Below are 12817 nucleotides of genomic sequence, written 5' to 3'. Positions count from 1 at the left end.
GATCATTCTTAAGTTACAAACCATAGAGATTCCTCACAAAGACAGAATTTGTCTGCACAATGCTTTGAGAATCAGAGGCAGTGCCATGTCAGGTAAGAAACATAACCACGAGCTGAGCCAGCACAAGTATAAACGTCATTCTGAATTACTGCCCACTCTTACATGGCGTCAGCTGGAGCCTCCAGCACCGGGTGGAGAAGAACGTTTTTCACTGAGACTGGATGCCACTTCATAGGTCTGATCTATCTGATCAAACTGCTTCTATAGCCAACCTGAACAGTGCCTGGCCTTGCTCTGTGCCGCTGAGCATACACCTAAAGTCTAAGGAAATGTGCAATGACAGATATGCCCAAGGAGCCACATTTCAGCTCTTATGCTGCAGAAAATCTTGTTTAGAGGAAGAGAGAGGCCAGCGGGACGTGACTACAGCAGCACACCTTCCTTCCCTTTTGGGGTGGTTCCTATTTAGAAAGGGAAAATGCATAGTACTGCACAGCTGAAGAAACAGCCGTGACACATTTATTTTTAATATCAACTTGCATAAAAGCTACAGAGGTCTTTATGGAATTAATTATCCAAAATACATTATTTCTGCCCTAATAAAGAGAAATGGTGTGGGGTAACAAACACTAGAAAAACTTCACTTGGCTGAGATTCTGCAAAAGCCAGTTCAGGATTCAGTTGAAATCTCACTCCTATTGCAAAGCAAATAGAGATAGGACTTTTCTTTGGGTTCAGTACATTTAAAGAATATTGTTTAAAAACAAAACAAAGAAACCCCAACAAACTCCCCACACTCCAGAAGCATTTCCTAAGTAAATTTAAAGGGAAAAAAAATAAGGTAGATTTCATCTGTACAGGCCACGAGAGGGAAAAGAGAACATCTTTTGTCTGACTTGCCCCTAAGTTAGAGGGCTAGCATCTATTGCATAGCATGACTTTTCCTCTGTGTGCCAGGAACCTTGCAGCCCCCTGTGGACCTTATCTTAGAGGGTGAGGGACATTAACAGGTAGGTAGTCATGCCTTCCTCTCCTTTATAACTCTAGTTGAGAGTTATAGCGGGGGGGGAGGGAGAGCACAGGACAGAGGCAGAGCCCCATCTTCTTGTCGGAACAAAGGAAAGCGTGAGGCCTCAAATAGGAATACCTGTCACTACTTCAACCTATTCCGTGGGACTCAGACACGAGACAAATCCTGTCCGTATGTAACTGCACGGTGGCCAGAGAACCCGTAGGTGGTTTGGGATTTAGCCATTGATGGGTGTGTGTGAAACTGAGGAACAAGACTGCATACACTGGAACGCTTGGGAATGAAACCTTTTAAAGAAAGGCAATAAATACAGAGGAAAAGAATAGGTGGAGGAACAGAGCCTTGAATCTGCAGACTGAAATTACATGTTCAGTCAAGCTGGCAAAAAGAAAAGCATAATTGGTGTTTTAATTCTGGCAAAGAGGGAGCTTCCAGGCTGGAGATCGCTGCCCTGCTCTCTGAAAGGCGGCTGCAGAGCAACATGTGCTGCTGCAGCTGATTAACAGTGCCACCAGCCGGCCTGCTGGAAGAGTGCCAGTTTGCATGACGGCAGGGGGGAGGCAAACAAGGTAATGGACATCTACTCACCACCTTTCACCCCAGAAAGTCTTCACAGTCAGACTCTGATCCCGCAAGCCCTTTGCCGAATAAAAAGGGACTGTTCCTGTGAGCAGCTGGAAGAAAGGTCTTACCCACAGCAGCACTGGCTTACCTAAGCTTCAGCAGGGTGAAAGGAGATAACAAATCACTGGTAGAGCTAGGAGTGCGTGACAGAGTGCCCAGCTCGGGAGGGCTTCTTCCAGTGTGGAGCACACCAGTCAGTACGATGAGCCATGTCAGAATCAGGCCTGAAATTATTAAGTAACCAGATGGTGCTAGCAGAGGCAGTGTAAATACAGCCAGTGAGAGGTGTGCTGGAGATATTTAAAGACATAGTTTCCACTGTTTGTGGGGTGATTTCCTATTAGAAGCTGAACTTGAAATTGAATTAAGTTTGGCACCTCACAGTCTCTCTGGTCAAAACACTTACTCGGAGAGCTACTATTGCCTGCTTGTACTAAAAAAACCCTAAAAAATATGCTAAAGACAACAGTGCCAACAACGCAAAAAAACAGGAAAGTTCTGTTGCAATGGAGTAAAGCCAACATCAAAACTCTGCATTAAGATTTCCTTAAAGTGAATCAAAGGGTTATGGAACCTTCCACACAGCTTTTTGGACAGCAGTAAGGAACTGGTTTTGCCCAACAGCTGCAACAAAGAACCATGTAATGAAAAAGCAGTTGTGGGAGAAGGAAAGGTGTCATTTATAAAGCCAGTCTCAAATTTTGGCAGCCTTGCATGCCTTTGCCAAGAATACTGGTTGGGATTTTGCTAGATTGTAAGCACGTGATTATGTAGCTAAATTTTATATTTGAACAAATGCAAGTCAGATGGACTTCTGGGGAACTGGAACAGTATAAACAGTTTATACTGTGTGGTTGTCATGTGGTGTTGTTAATGCAGGCAGCTTCCTTTCCACGGAGATGTCTATGTGGGCATGTACGCAGAGTCCCAGGTAACCACTAAAAAACTGATTGAAAAGAGGTATGGTGAGACAAGGGATGAAATCTGAAAAGGGGAAAAAACGTGGCCAAACAGTACTGTATTCCAAGCCCTAGCAATAACTTAATGTAAGGGGTAACAACTGATCATCAGTGAAAGTTTAATTTTTCATCTCCAAAACAGATCTGGGATTGAGCCAACATCCTTTTCCAAAGATTCTTTGAAGCAGTCTCATTCCTTTCCAGAGCCACTGACAATTCTGGCCAATAAAGGCAGAGAGATACAGGAGAGAATAATGCTGTGTAAGCCATGTTTCTGAAGTGAATGCATACAGACTGCCTGCGTGATGTTGAAAAGATCCCTGGCTTTTTGCACATGTTTCTCAGTGAAATTACCACGTCGTCATGGCTTTGAGACTGTCACTGAAGATGAATATGGTTGTGAAGCAGAGGAAGAGCCTTTATTCCTAGGGAAGTAGTATCTAATAAGAAGTGTCAAGGAAATGCTGCCAAGTGTCAAGGAATGCCAGACAACATGCCCACTAAGAGATTCACCAAGGAAGGAGGCACAATGCTCTGCATACTATTGTCTTTGTTTCAGGTTTTCAGTTTCACAGCATTGCTGACAGTGGCAATATAGCAAACGCTTGCCTTTCTAGAGAAATGACAAAACAGACCCTCCTTGTAAACCTCTGTTTCCTTTCCTGGAAGGTAAAAGCAATGAGCTCTTTTGCCGTAAGAGCCTGTCCTAACACACACCAACTCTACCATGTTCAGCCAAGGAAACAGGTTACCACTCGCATAGAACATTGTAATGGTTTTTTCACATCCTCACTTTTGCTACTTTCTGAGTCACTTCAGTTATTCTGAAATTCCAGGCATCTCCCCCACAGACGTGGCATATACAGGTACGTTGATGGCTGTCAACAGAAGACTACCATCTAGTTCCAACAGATCCTGACAGGCATACTGAATCACACTAATCTGTCATTATCACCTAAGATGATAAGTCCTCACTGTGAAATGAGTACCTGAATGAGAGCAAAATCAGATAACCCAAGTTTTTAGCTGGACTGTGGCATCTGTGCCTTGCCTTGCTTTCTTGCTTTGCATCCACCAAGATATTTTGGGGATCATTTCAATACTATATTGTGAACCAAATAAAACACACTCCAAAAGGATACACAAGAGTGGGGATACCCCGTGTTGCCAAATATTTTCGGATGAGCCGCTCGGTACCATACCAGTTGAAACCTTTTGTTGCATACCCAATACGTGGAAGATGCACTGTTGCTAAGAAGGAGGGAACAAGAGAGTACACATTCTTCAGGACAAGATACACATATAGAAAGCAGTCTAGATAAGGACTTCAAGCTACCCAATGTGAACAGAAGAACTATTTTGGAACACAACATAGCTGCCATGGCATGCCACTCTTACTTCACTTCAGAAAAAACAGCACAGGAGAGGTGGAAATTGGTCACCATCTTTAGGTCCAATCATACATGCAAAGATTCACTGTTCTACCGCACAAACACTTACCATTCCTTTTCTTGGCTGCCAAATAAATCTTTTTCAGGCCCTTTTCCAAAGCAGACAGCTTAATGCCAGACAAGTTGTTGGACCGATCCCGGTGCTGAGCTACAATCAAGGCCAACTAAGGAGAAAGCACACAAACCCATGAAATGGAGTCTATAAACAGCACTAAGAGAGGCAGTGATATATGTTGGAAAACTGCATTACTGACTATTAGCTTTAATAAATGAGAAAAGATCTCCTTTTCTTTAATATTTAACTTAGCCATGTTCAGTATTCAGTGCCATTATTATTGGGAAAAAGACGTAACGTTCATTTCACACAGCTTCAAAAACATGCAGACAGAGCAACATAAAAAGGAGCTTCTCATTCTCACCAAGTCTTGTCCTTTTTTCCTGGATTTTTTATCGTCAATGGGAAATAACAGGGTTCCTCCTAGCTCCAGGTCTGTCCAGAAAACAAGAACAGAAGAACAACAAAAAAATCAGTCCTGAATAGTCAACGGTGAGACAATGCAGCAGTGATTTCACTGTCATGTTCTGTATTATTCTCCTTGGCTTTCTTTATCTCCTCATGATGGTTTTGGCAGAGTCAGTCCCTTTGCCCAGGAACACAAGTCAGATGTTACCCCCTGCTCCCCCCGAGACACACAGACACAGACATCCCAGTTAAAGACCACAAATGGAAAGAGAGACACTGGAACAAGAAGAAAGCATCTCCCAGGAAATTAGAAAAAACAACAGGGGTCCACCTTACAGCAAGATGTGCATTCCCTACCAGCTGCAGGTAGCTGAAAACTGCTAATACATACTCAGGAGAAGATTAGTGCTTGGAGGAAACCAAAGGCTCAACTGAGTACTGCCTGAGGTGGCTTTCATCCTTCTTAAAAGCACTTTTGACAGAAGATGCAGGGCTCTGTCTTATATAGTGAAAAACATCTTGTGAATAATGAACAAGTTTGGGGTTTTTTTCTTTTTTTTATGACTTTAGAATGACCAATCCCTATGCAGAGTTCTCACACTCCAAACAAGTCAAGTCAAAGCACCCCCCATATTACTACTTTCTGAGCTAGGGATGCACATATCTAGAGAAAGAGGAAAAAAACATGAGTATCAAGGTATCCAGGCACCTCACTCATGCAACATCAGTGGGATTTAAGCTCTTTCAAGTACCTTGGCCTACAGTCATGTTTTAATCTCTTACCTTTCATCTTCCCTGCCATCTCATATATTTTCCTTGGCTGGTCAGAACGAGCCTCCAGAGCTGTAAATAAACCACCCCTTCCCCAGCGGCCGGAGTCATCTAGAATGAAATGACAAGTTAGACTCCTTTCAGAATGTGGGGTTGAAGACCACCCCTGCAGGAAAGGGACCTACTCTGTACAAATGCAACGAAAGATTATCAAAAACAGATATGAGAACCACATATGAACTGAAGTCAGCCAGTACTCAAGGGACCATCCTAGAGGATAAACCTCAGCCCCTGAGAAAAACAAACTTGTCACAGTTCCCCGAAAAACTCTGTGAGAAAAATTCCTTCTTACTGTCCACTGAGGATGCTCAAACAAGCACTAACCATGGCAATGGGCATATAAACCTGTCGGTATCCTCACATATATGCATATAGGTGCATAGAGCATGCACCTAGTATGTCCCCAGACTGGTGCCTTGGGTTTCCCACAACTTGGTGATTGTTATTTTCAGGTTTTCACTTTTACCTCGCGTTTCCACTTTAAACATGAGGTTTTGTGCCGAGTTTAACATGAGCCAAAGCAGATCATTATGTTCTGCTATAGCCCTTGTCAGAGAGCAGCTCCAACACTGATTCAGGAACAACTGTGTAATGTGAATTTCTCTCCCTTAGCTTTAGTATCCTAACAGAGGTCTTTAAATTAGGAGACTAGCCTAGAGCCTGTACCGTCAGTGTTAAGAGATGAGCACCGAGACAGAGAAACTCAGACCTTAGCCTCTGGAAGTGCCTGTCTTTCTCTGCTGAACTGTATAAGGGAGATGATTTTCAACACCTCAGTACAATCCCTATAGCTCCCACGGGATGAACAAAAGGCTTTGCTCTCAGGAGGAATTGTCCTCACTTGGCCACAGACATAAAATTTCAAGCCATGCAGGCACCTTTCAGGAGGCTCACCCATAAATCCAGAGAGAGCATGAGAAGACCTACATACACCTTATTAGTACTTGTGTGGGTTATACATGGGGGAGGTAGAGGCTGTATCACCTGACAATATTTGAGTCAGACTCAAATCCAAATTATTTCAGTCTGGATGGGAAACTATTGAGCTAGTAGGGACAATTCAGCCCCCTTGTCCACCTCACCCAACAGCAATCCTGTTGTCATAAGTCCCACCTAGGCAGTGGACAATGATGGCATCCTCCTCTTCTGCTTTGGGGTGGGTGACATCTCCCATGACGTACTTGATACAGTTCAGGTCTGTATCTTTGTAATATAAATCCACACTCAGCCCAGCCTCATCCTCCTCAAGCTCTTCCTCAGAGTCACTTTCCTCTGAAGCAAGGCAGGTAGATGTGTAATGATTTGCCTCCCACCAGGCCATCCTGAAACAAAACAAGAGAAGATGATGTTCAGTGGAAATCAAAGGTGAGGGGCACACACCTTGTTTTAAATCATTGCAGTGAAACCCAGACCATTGCAGTGAGACAGGAGACCCAGACCTGCATTCCCTTAGCTCCCCTATTTTAGGTCAGAACAAAGTTTACACAGTTGTCATCTGTGATATTAAGAGCCACATGCCAGTGTGATAAGCCAATTGCAGGCATGGAAAAAGTGAGCGTATGGCAAAGGGCAAGGAGCTACCTAGAGTGGTGAAAAGGAAGAACATCTAGGAAATGAGGAGAAAGTTAAGACACATGCTAGAGTCACAGACATCAGACACAGGGCACAGGGGCCAACTGTGACATTTTAGAAAGCTTCTCCCAAAAGCTCACTGTACATTCAGATATGGGGTTCTTATTCAGGCCAGTCTCTATGAATTAAATTAGATGTGAAGTCAGGCAGTGTATTCAGGGGAAAAGAACCCTTGCTAGAGGCTCACACCATTTTTCCACCTTCACATCCCCATGTTATGTAGTTTGAGCACACACAGAGAAACATCCTGATGTATGAAGTTAACTCTATCATGAGGGTGGCCTGCAGGCATTTTGTCATCTTCTCCTCCCCTCATCCCCAGCCCCACCTGCCAGAGTGGATACAGAACATAACTTGTTTTCATCAATCAGACACACATTTATATAGTGTAACAGACATCAGCTTACAAGTAGCAGATGCAGTACAAACCATACTTTTTCTTGTGTTCTGCCTCTGCTTTTGCCTTCTTCTTTTCCTCCATGAGCCTTGCTCTCTTTGCTGCTGCTTCTTGGAGCTTCTTCCTCCTAGCCTCCAGCTCCTCTGTGCTCAACAAGTGCTTCCTTCTGGCTGACTGTTCCCGGAGGCCTGTGAGAAGGGTCTGGAGAAAGAAAGAAGTATCATGGAAACAAACTGCTCATCTTAAAGCCATGTCTGGTGCCCACCTTAATCTACACTCCTTTCCCATTTTTCTACTTGTCCACAGGTCATCAGATCCCAATTGTCACATAGTATGTGGTTTTGTGACCTAAGTTGATATGAGTGCCCTGTACATCATATCACTGATCTGTCATCAGAATAGCTGAATTGTCAAGCCCTCAGATTCAAGACCCAACTTTACTACACTGACATCCAAATCTTTTAACATGCTTTCTGCAAGCTATAGGTAAAGAGAGAAAACTGTCAGCCTCATTTTCCACAAGCAAATGAAAGAGCACCACGTGCCTTGTCATGTCTTTTGTCTTACGTTTGCTTTGTTCCGGAGAGCTCTCCCTTCCTTACTGGTCGCTTCAGTCAAGGCTTTCTGAAGATCCAAAAGCTGATCAAATGCTTTTTTGTCTTCTCTGCTGGGTTCTTTTGAGTAATCTTTGCCTTCATACACGTACATATGATCTTTAAAAAATAATCAAAAAGTGTAAAAAGGAACTGAAAGCCAGTAACACCTAACACGTACAGTGAGATCAAAAGAAATTTGGCTTCTCTGTAACACAGTTCTATCCTCAGCAGAAAAAGACGTCCACTCCCATCATATGACCAGTGTCAGCATCATGTAGAAACAAAAGAATCAAGATTTGCTTCCTTAGGCAAAAGCTTTTCATTTACATAAACTACACTTTTGCTTTTGAGATCCCAAACAAAATAAAAGCACAGAACTCAGGCAGCCCAGAGTTACTGCTCATCAGGTGAGCTATTTTCCCAATAAGTATTACACAGTGTGGTATCACTGGCTCCTCTTTAAGTTACCAACAGAAAACACCACTCTTTGCTAACTCTCAGCAAATAATTACTTGTTGCTGGCAATTGCCGCAGGGCGGAAAATACCTAACCTGCAGGGCCATATTTCTGCTTCAGTCACAGATCTATATTTAAGAGCTACTGTGCACTCAAAACAGAAATTCAGTCTTTCTCACCACGACACTAGAAAAGGGAAAGTATCTTTAGAATTTAGTCTCATGTAGTATGGGGCTATGAAAAACTAACCACAATTGTGTGACATCTGGACCAGAAGGTAGAGTACTGAAGACAGAGTAGGTTTGTTCTAGTTGTTTAGAATCCATGACTCCACATTTCTTATCTCACATTTTGGAATTTTTTAAGGTAGTTTTAACTTGTGATTTTCATGGCCAATAATATTTTGTTTGGAGATAAATATAAACCACTGCCATATAGCTTTTCCTTAAGTTACCGTTACATCTATAAAAATGTAGATCCATCTTAATGGTTCTCTGTGGGAAAAACAGCATCTACAATTTGAGTATTTCCCCTTTTCTCATGAATCTCATCTGAGGTCTCAAAATATTTGAAGCACATGAAGGAATTCAGCTCCCCAGCCAGTGAACCGGGCACGTATTGTTACTATTATCTTACAAATAGGCAAATAAGGACACAAAAAGAAGAAAAAGACCAATGAAGGCTTAGAAATAAAGTTTGTGGATAGGCCACAAACAAAATCCAAGTCACTCATTCAATTACAAGTACGCTTTTCTTCTTGTTGCCTGAAAAATGCCACCCCTGCCTGGGAAGCCTTCTCTAAGAGCACCCAAGTGTCATGCGTTTCATAGGTATTTAGATTCTTAACTTACTCTCTGTATCCTCCTCTTCACTCTCTTCTTCACGTGGCAGCACAACATCCATTACCCACTTCCCTCCTTTTGTCTCTCCAAGGATGTTTCCTAGCTCCACATCCTGTATAGTACTCCCCTCAGAAGACAGCAATTTATCCAAGCCAAATTTCAAGATTTCACTCAGCTTTAACAAAGAGAAGGTGAAGTTCAATATTAATATCTCCTAATTCCCTGCCAATCCCAGTGTCTTGAGCTTCTTAGGCTTAAATGCAAAGGATGTACGAGTGGAGAAATTTAAGCCTTAATGTTACCGGTCAAAATACTTATGCTTTGACATGCTTAGTTCTTCCAACACCTGATGGGACAGGCCCCCACAACACATCTCCCTCAAAAATAATTCACCCAGACTTGAATGGTCATTTTTCTCTAGGGTTAAATGACAAAACAGCATTGTACTGACTGCATTCAAGTGGCTTTCTTCATAGCCAGAAAGACTGGACTTGTTTTTACCCCCGACTCCCTTAAAACAAAAGCTTAAATACCACAAAAATCCATGGGGAGAAAAATATCAGGATGGAATTTCCTATGGGCTCAGTTCCACTTCTCCCATGGAAACTATAATTGCTGAGATACATGCTGACGGGGCAGGGAGGGGAGGCAGCGGGAGAGAGGATACACTAATTCCGAACCTCTCCCAGGTTTAGCTGCACACAGGGAATATATTCCCCTACATGTCACTTTGCTTGAGGTTTCCAACCCAAGTTCTCAGCACAAACCTCAGCTTTCAGGTCAGAATTATAAAATCATGCCCTGACTCCTGAGACACTGCATTTGCCAGGAGGCCAACACAAGGTTGACCGAGTTTCAGACTAGCAACCAAAAGCTGACTAAGTACTTATCATCAGCTCTTGTTTGTGAGAGAAAAGCAGAGACAGATAAGTTCTAGAAACAATGAGTCAGCTTCCACTTTAGACCTGTTATAATTAAAAATAAACAAGTAAAATAAGGAGAGGTTCTGCCTTCCCCTCTTCTCCAAGAAAACACACCCTTTTTCAACAATGGATGCACCTCAAAATTGTAAAAACTGTCTTCAAACGTCAGATCTTGTCTGGACCTGGGATGCCATTTTGGTTGCAAAGACATACAGAAGCTGTCCTGTCAATGCACATCTCCCCCAAAATGTGTTTGGCTAGGTTCATATTAGACATAAACACAGAAACACTCTGCGACATTTCTAAAAATGTTACTGGAGTCAGATTGAGGATATAGCTCTATTTTACCTGTAACTCTGCTGTTCCCTGAGGCTTGGGTGTTCCCAGAGCAAACTGACCCCCTTCTACGATGGCGTTTGTCAGCCGGAGCTTAGAAGCAGCTCTTCGGTAGATTATTTCTTCAATTGTATCTCGCCCAATCAAGCGGATAATTTTTACAGGCCTTGAAAAGTTTAAGAAAATCCTTATTATTTTCTTTTTTTGAGGTGCGCTAAAGCTGTTTCCTTGCACGGAGCACTATCCCCTCAACCAGTCCATTCATAGGGGAAAAAAGGCAAGAACAAAATCAACAAAAATAATCAGCAGAAATGTAATGCTGATACAATTGCTTCCTGACACAGGAGAAATGCTCACTGGAAAAGCGCAGGCAAACCTCCAGATTCCCTCTCTACTTCCAAATCAATAAAGCTCCCACCCTAGACACATGAGAAGGACAAGACTGCATGAGATTGCAACAGAAAAACAGACAAAATCCTCTCTGCTCTCCTTCTTTGATCTTCAATCTATTGTATTTTAACCCTCCATTGCTTGTCTATAGGGAAAGCAATACTGTGAGACCAAGGGAGTCAGCAACCAAATCAGAAGTAGCAATATTTCTCACTTGTGCTGCCCAATCCGGTGAGCTCTTGCTATTGCTTGCAAGTCATTTTGTGGGTTAAAATCACTATCGGTAAAAATAACTGTATCTGCTGCTGTCAGGTTCATGCCAACTCCACCTACAAACAAAGAAGAAGGCCACAAAATATGTCACCAGCAGAAAATAAAGGAGAAGTTGGTGAATTTATGCTATGCAATGTTTTGTCATATCTGATCAACTGTAAATCTAATGCAATTCATCTCCCAACCCCAAATCTAAGCCTCATAAGGACCTAAAAAGATGGGTAAGCCTTCTAATTCCAGCTTCCAGCTTTCTGCAACAGCCCAAAACCAAGCTGTACCATGCAATGTAGTGAAAAAAGATAGGGTGCAAGTGAACCAATGTAAGAGAGACTGGTTGTCAAGACTGATGAACACAGACATATTCTTCCGCTGGTAGGCAGATTAACCCAGCAAGGACTGGCTTCACTGAGGCTACAAGGGACTGCTGAAGTCATGACTTGGCTGCAGCACAGTAGCAACAGGTAAATACACTGCTGAAACAATGGAAAACACCAGACCCAACTATACAATAACCAGACCCAAGGTATTTATACAACTTAAAAGTTTTTGAGGTCAGAGTTTGGGCTCTCGTGGAATTAAAAGAAAAAAAATACAGTTAATCACTTTTTTTTTTTTTTAAAATACCCACTATTGTGACTACATACTGTAATTAAAAAGGGGGGAGCCTGCTGCCTTACATTTCTTCCAGCTCTTCACAGTAATCAGAACATCCCTGCAAGTGGAGACTGTCATGCACCTGAAAATCTCTGTCCATAACAGTGTCAGAAATGCTCTCAGCACACCTGTTCCCAGCTGAATAGAAGATGCTTTGGCCAGACACAGAAATGCGCAGTAAAAAACAACTCTTAAGTCTGGCTGACATGGGTAGGGAGAGTTCAGGCACTGTGGTGAGAGACACACTTATTCCTACCATCTTGCATTAGGTGCGTCTCTTCAGCCTCCCTACATACTGCAGGCAGTATGTATGCATATATATGCATAATTGCACTGCAGTATAATTGGAGCCAGGCTCATCCAGGAAAGTTCAATCAGAAGCCCAAAGGAAAACCGAGCTCAAGTTTGATGCTTGAGATCAAGCAGTGTGGATCCCTCCTCTGGAGACAAGCCTGCCTCTGTGCTTACTTAGAGAGGAGGTTTGAAACTGTGTAGAAGATGCAGATCTGACTGAGGAGCTAAGAGGGGAAGAAGCACAGATGGCAGTCCCATGGTGTTCTCTGCAGCCTCAGGATGGTAAAGGGCTCTCATTTGAGTCTGTCTGTCAGTTAGAGAGCACGTCCATGATCAGCAAACTCTAGAAGCAGTTCCACCAGCTTATTTAAAGGAAGCTTGCAGAAATAAAATGCTAGTGAGACTCCTTAAGCTCAACCTGGCACAGGGACAGACATTATGGGACTTGGAATAAAAAAAGTAACTCAAGTGGCTGCAATATGAAAAGTATCTTGGCATCAGCTGCTGAAAGGCAAGCACAGAAACCAGATGTCCTAGCTGAGAGACCCAAGTTCAGGATGTGCCTTGTCTCCCTCAAAAATCCCCCACATGAACAGGCTCTGCAGGATTCAGAACTTGCTGAAGTCTTGCCAGAGGGAGCAAAAGATGAGTGCAGAAGCAAGATGG

General features: G+C 42.9%; 1 protein-coding gene across 1 annotated transcript in view; it reads right to left on the bottom strand.

The window, feature by feature from the left end:
- The window catches only part of CHD1L (chromodomain helicase DNA binding protein 1 like), a 24771-nt gene continuing 11954 nt past the window's right edge, over positions 1-12817 (bottom strand). The window contains exons 12-22 of the mRNA XM_035894528.1: positions 11145-11280; positions 10553-10706; positions 9291-9456; positions 7955-8100; positions 7425-7588; positions 6472-6680; positions 5311-5409; positions 4484-4554; positions 4114-4228; positions 3756-3864; positions 1-3053 (exon numbers count right to left, since the gene is read on the bottom strand). Of these exons, the coding sequence (XP_035750421.1) occupies positions 2975-3053; positions 3756-3864; positions 4114-4228; positions 4484-4554; positions 5311-5409; positions 6472-6680; positions 7425-7588; positions 7955-8100; positions 9291-9456; positions 10553-10706; positions 11145-11280 (1448 nt within the window). The 3' untranslated portion in view covers positions 1-2974. The remainder of the gene's footprint in view (positions 3054-3755; positions 3865-4113; positions 4229-4483; positions 4555-5310; positions 5410-6471; positions 6681-7424; positions 7589-7954; positions 8101-9290; positions 9457-10552; positions 10707-11144; positions 11281-12817) is intronic.

Source organism: Egretta garzetta, unplaced genomic scaffold, assembly GCF_000687185.1.
Source record: "Egretta garzetta isolate BGI_Z169 unplaced genomic scaffold, ASM68718v1 scaffold85, whole genome shotgun sequence".
NCBI lineage: Eukaryota > Metazoa > Chordata > Aves > Pelecaniformes > Ardeidae > Egretta > Egretta garzetta.
Note: the sequence above shows the minus strand (reverse complement) of the source record. Positions and strands in the feature narration are given on the sequence as shown.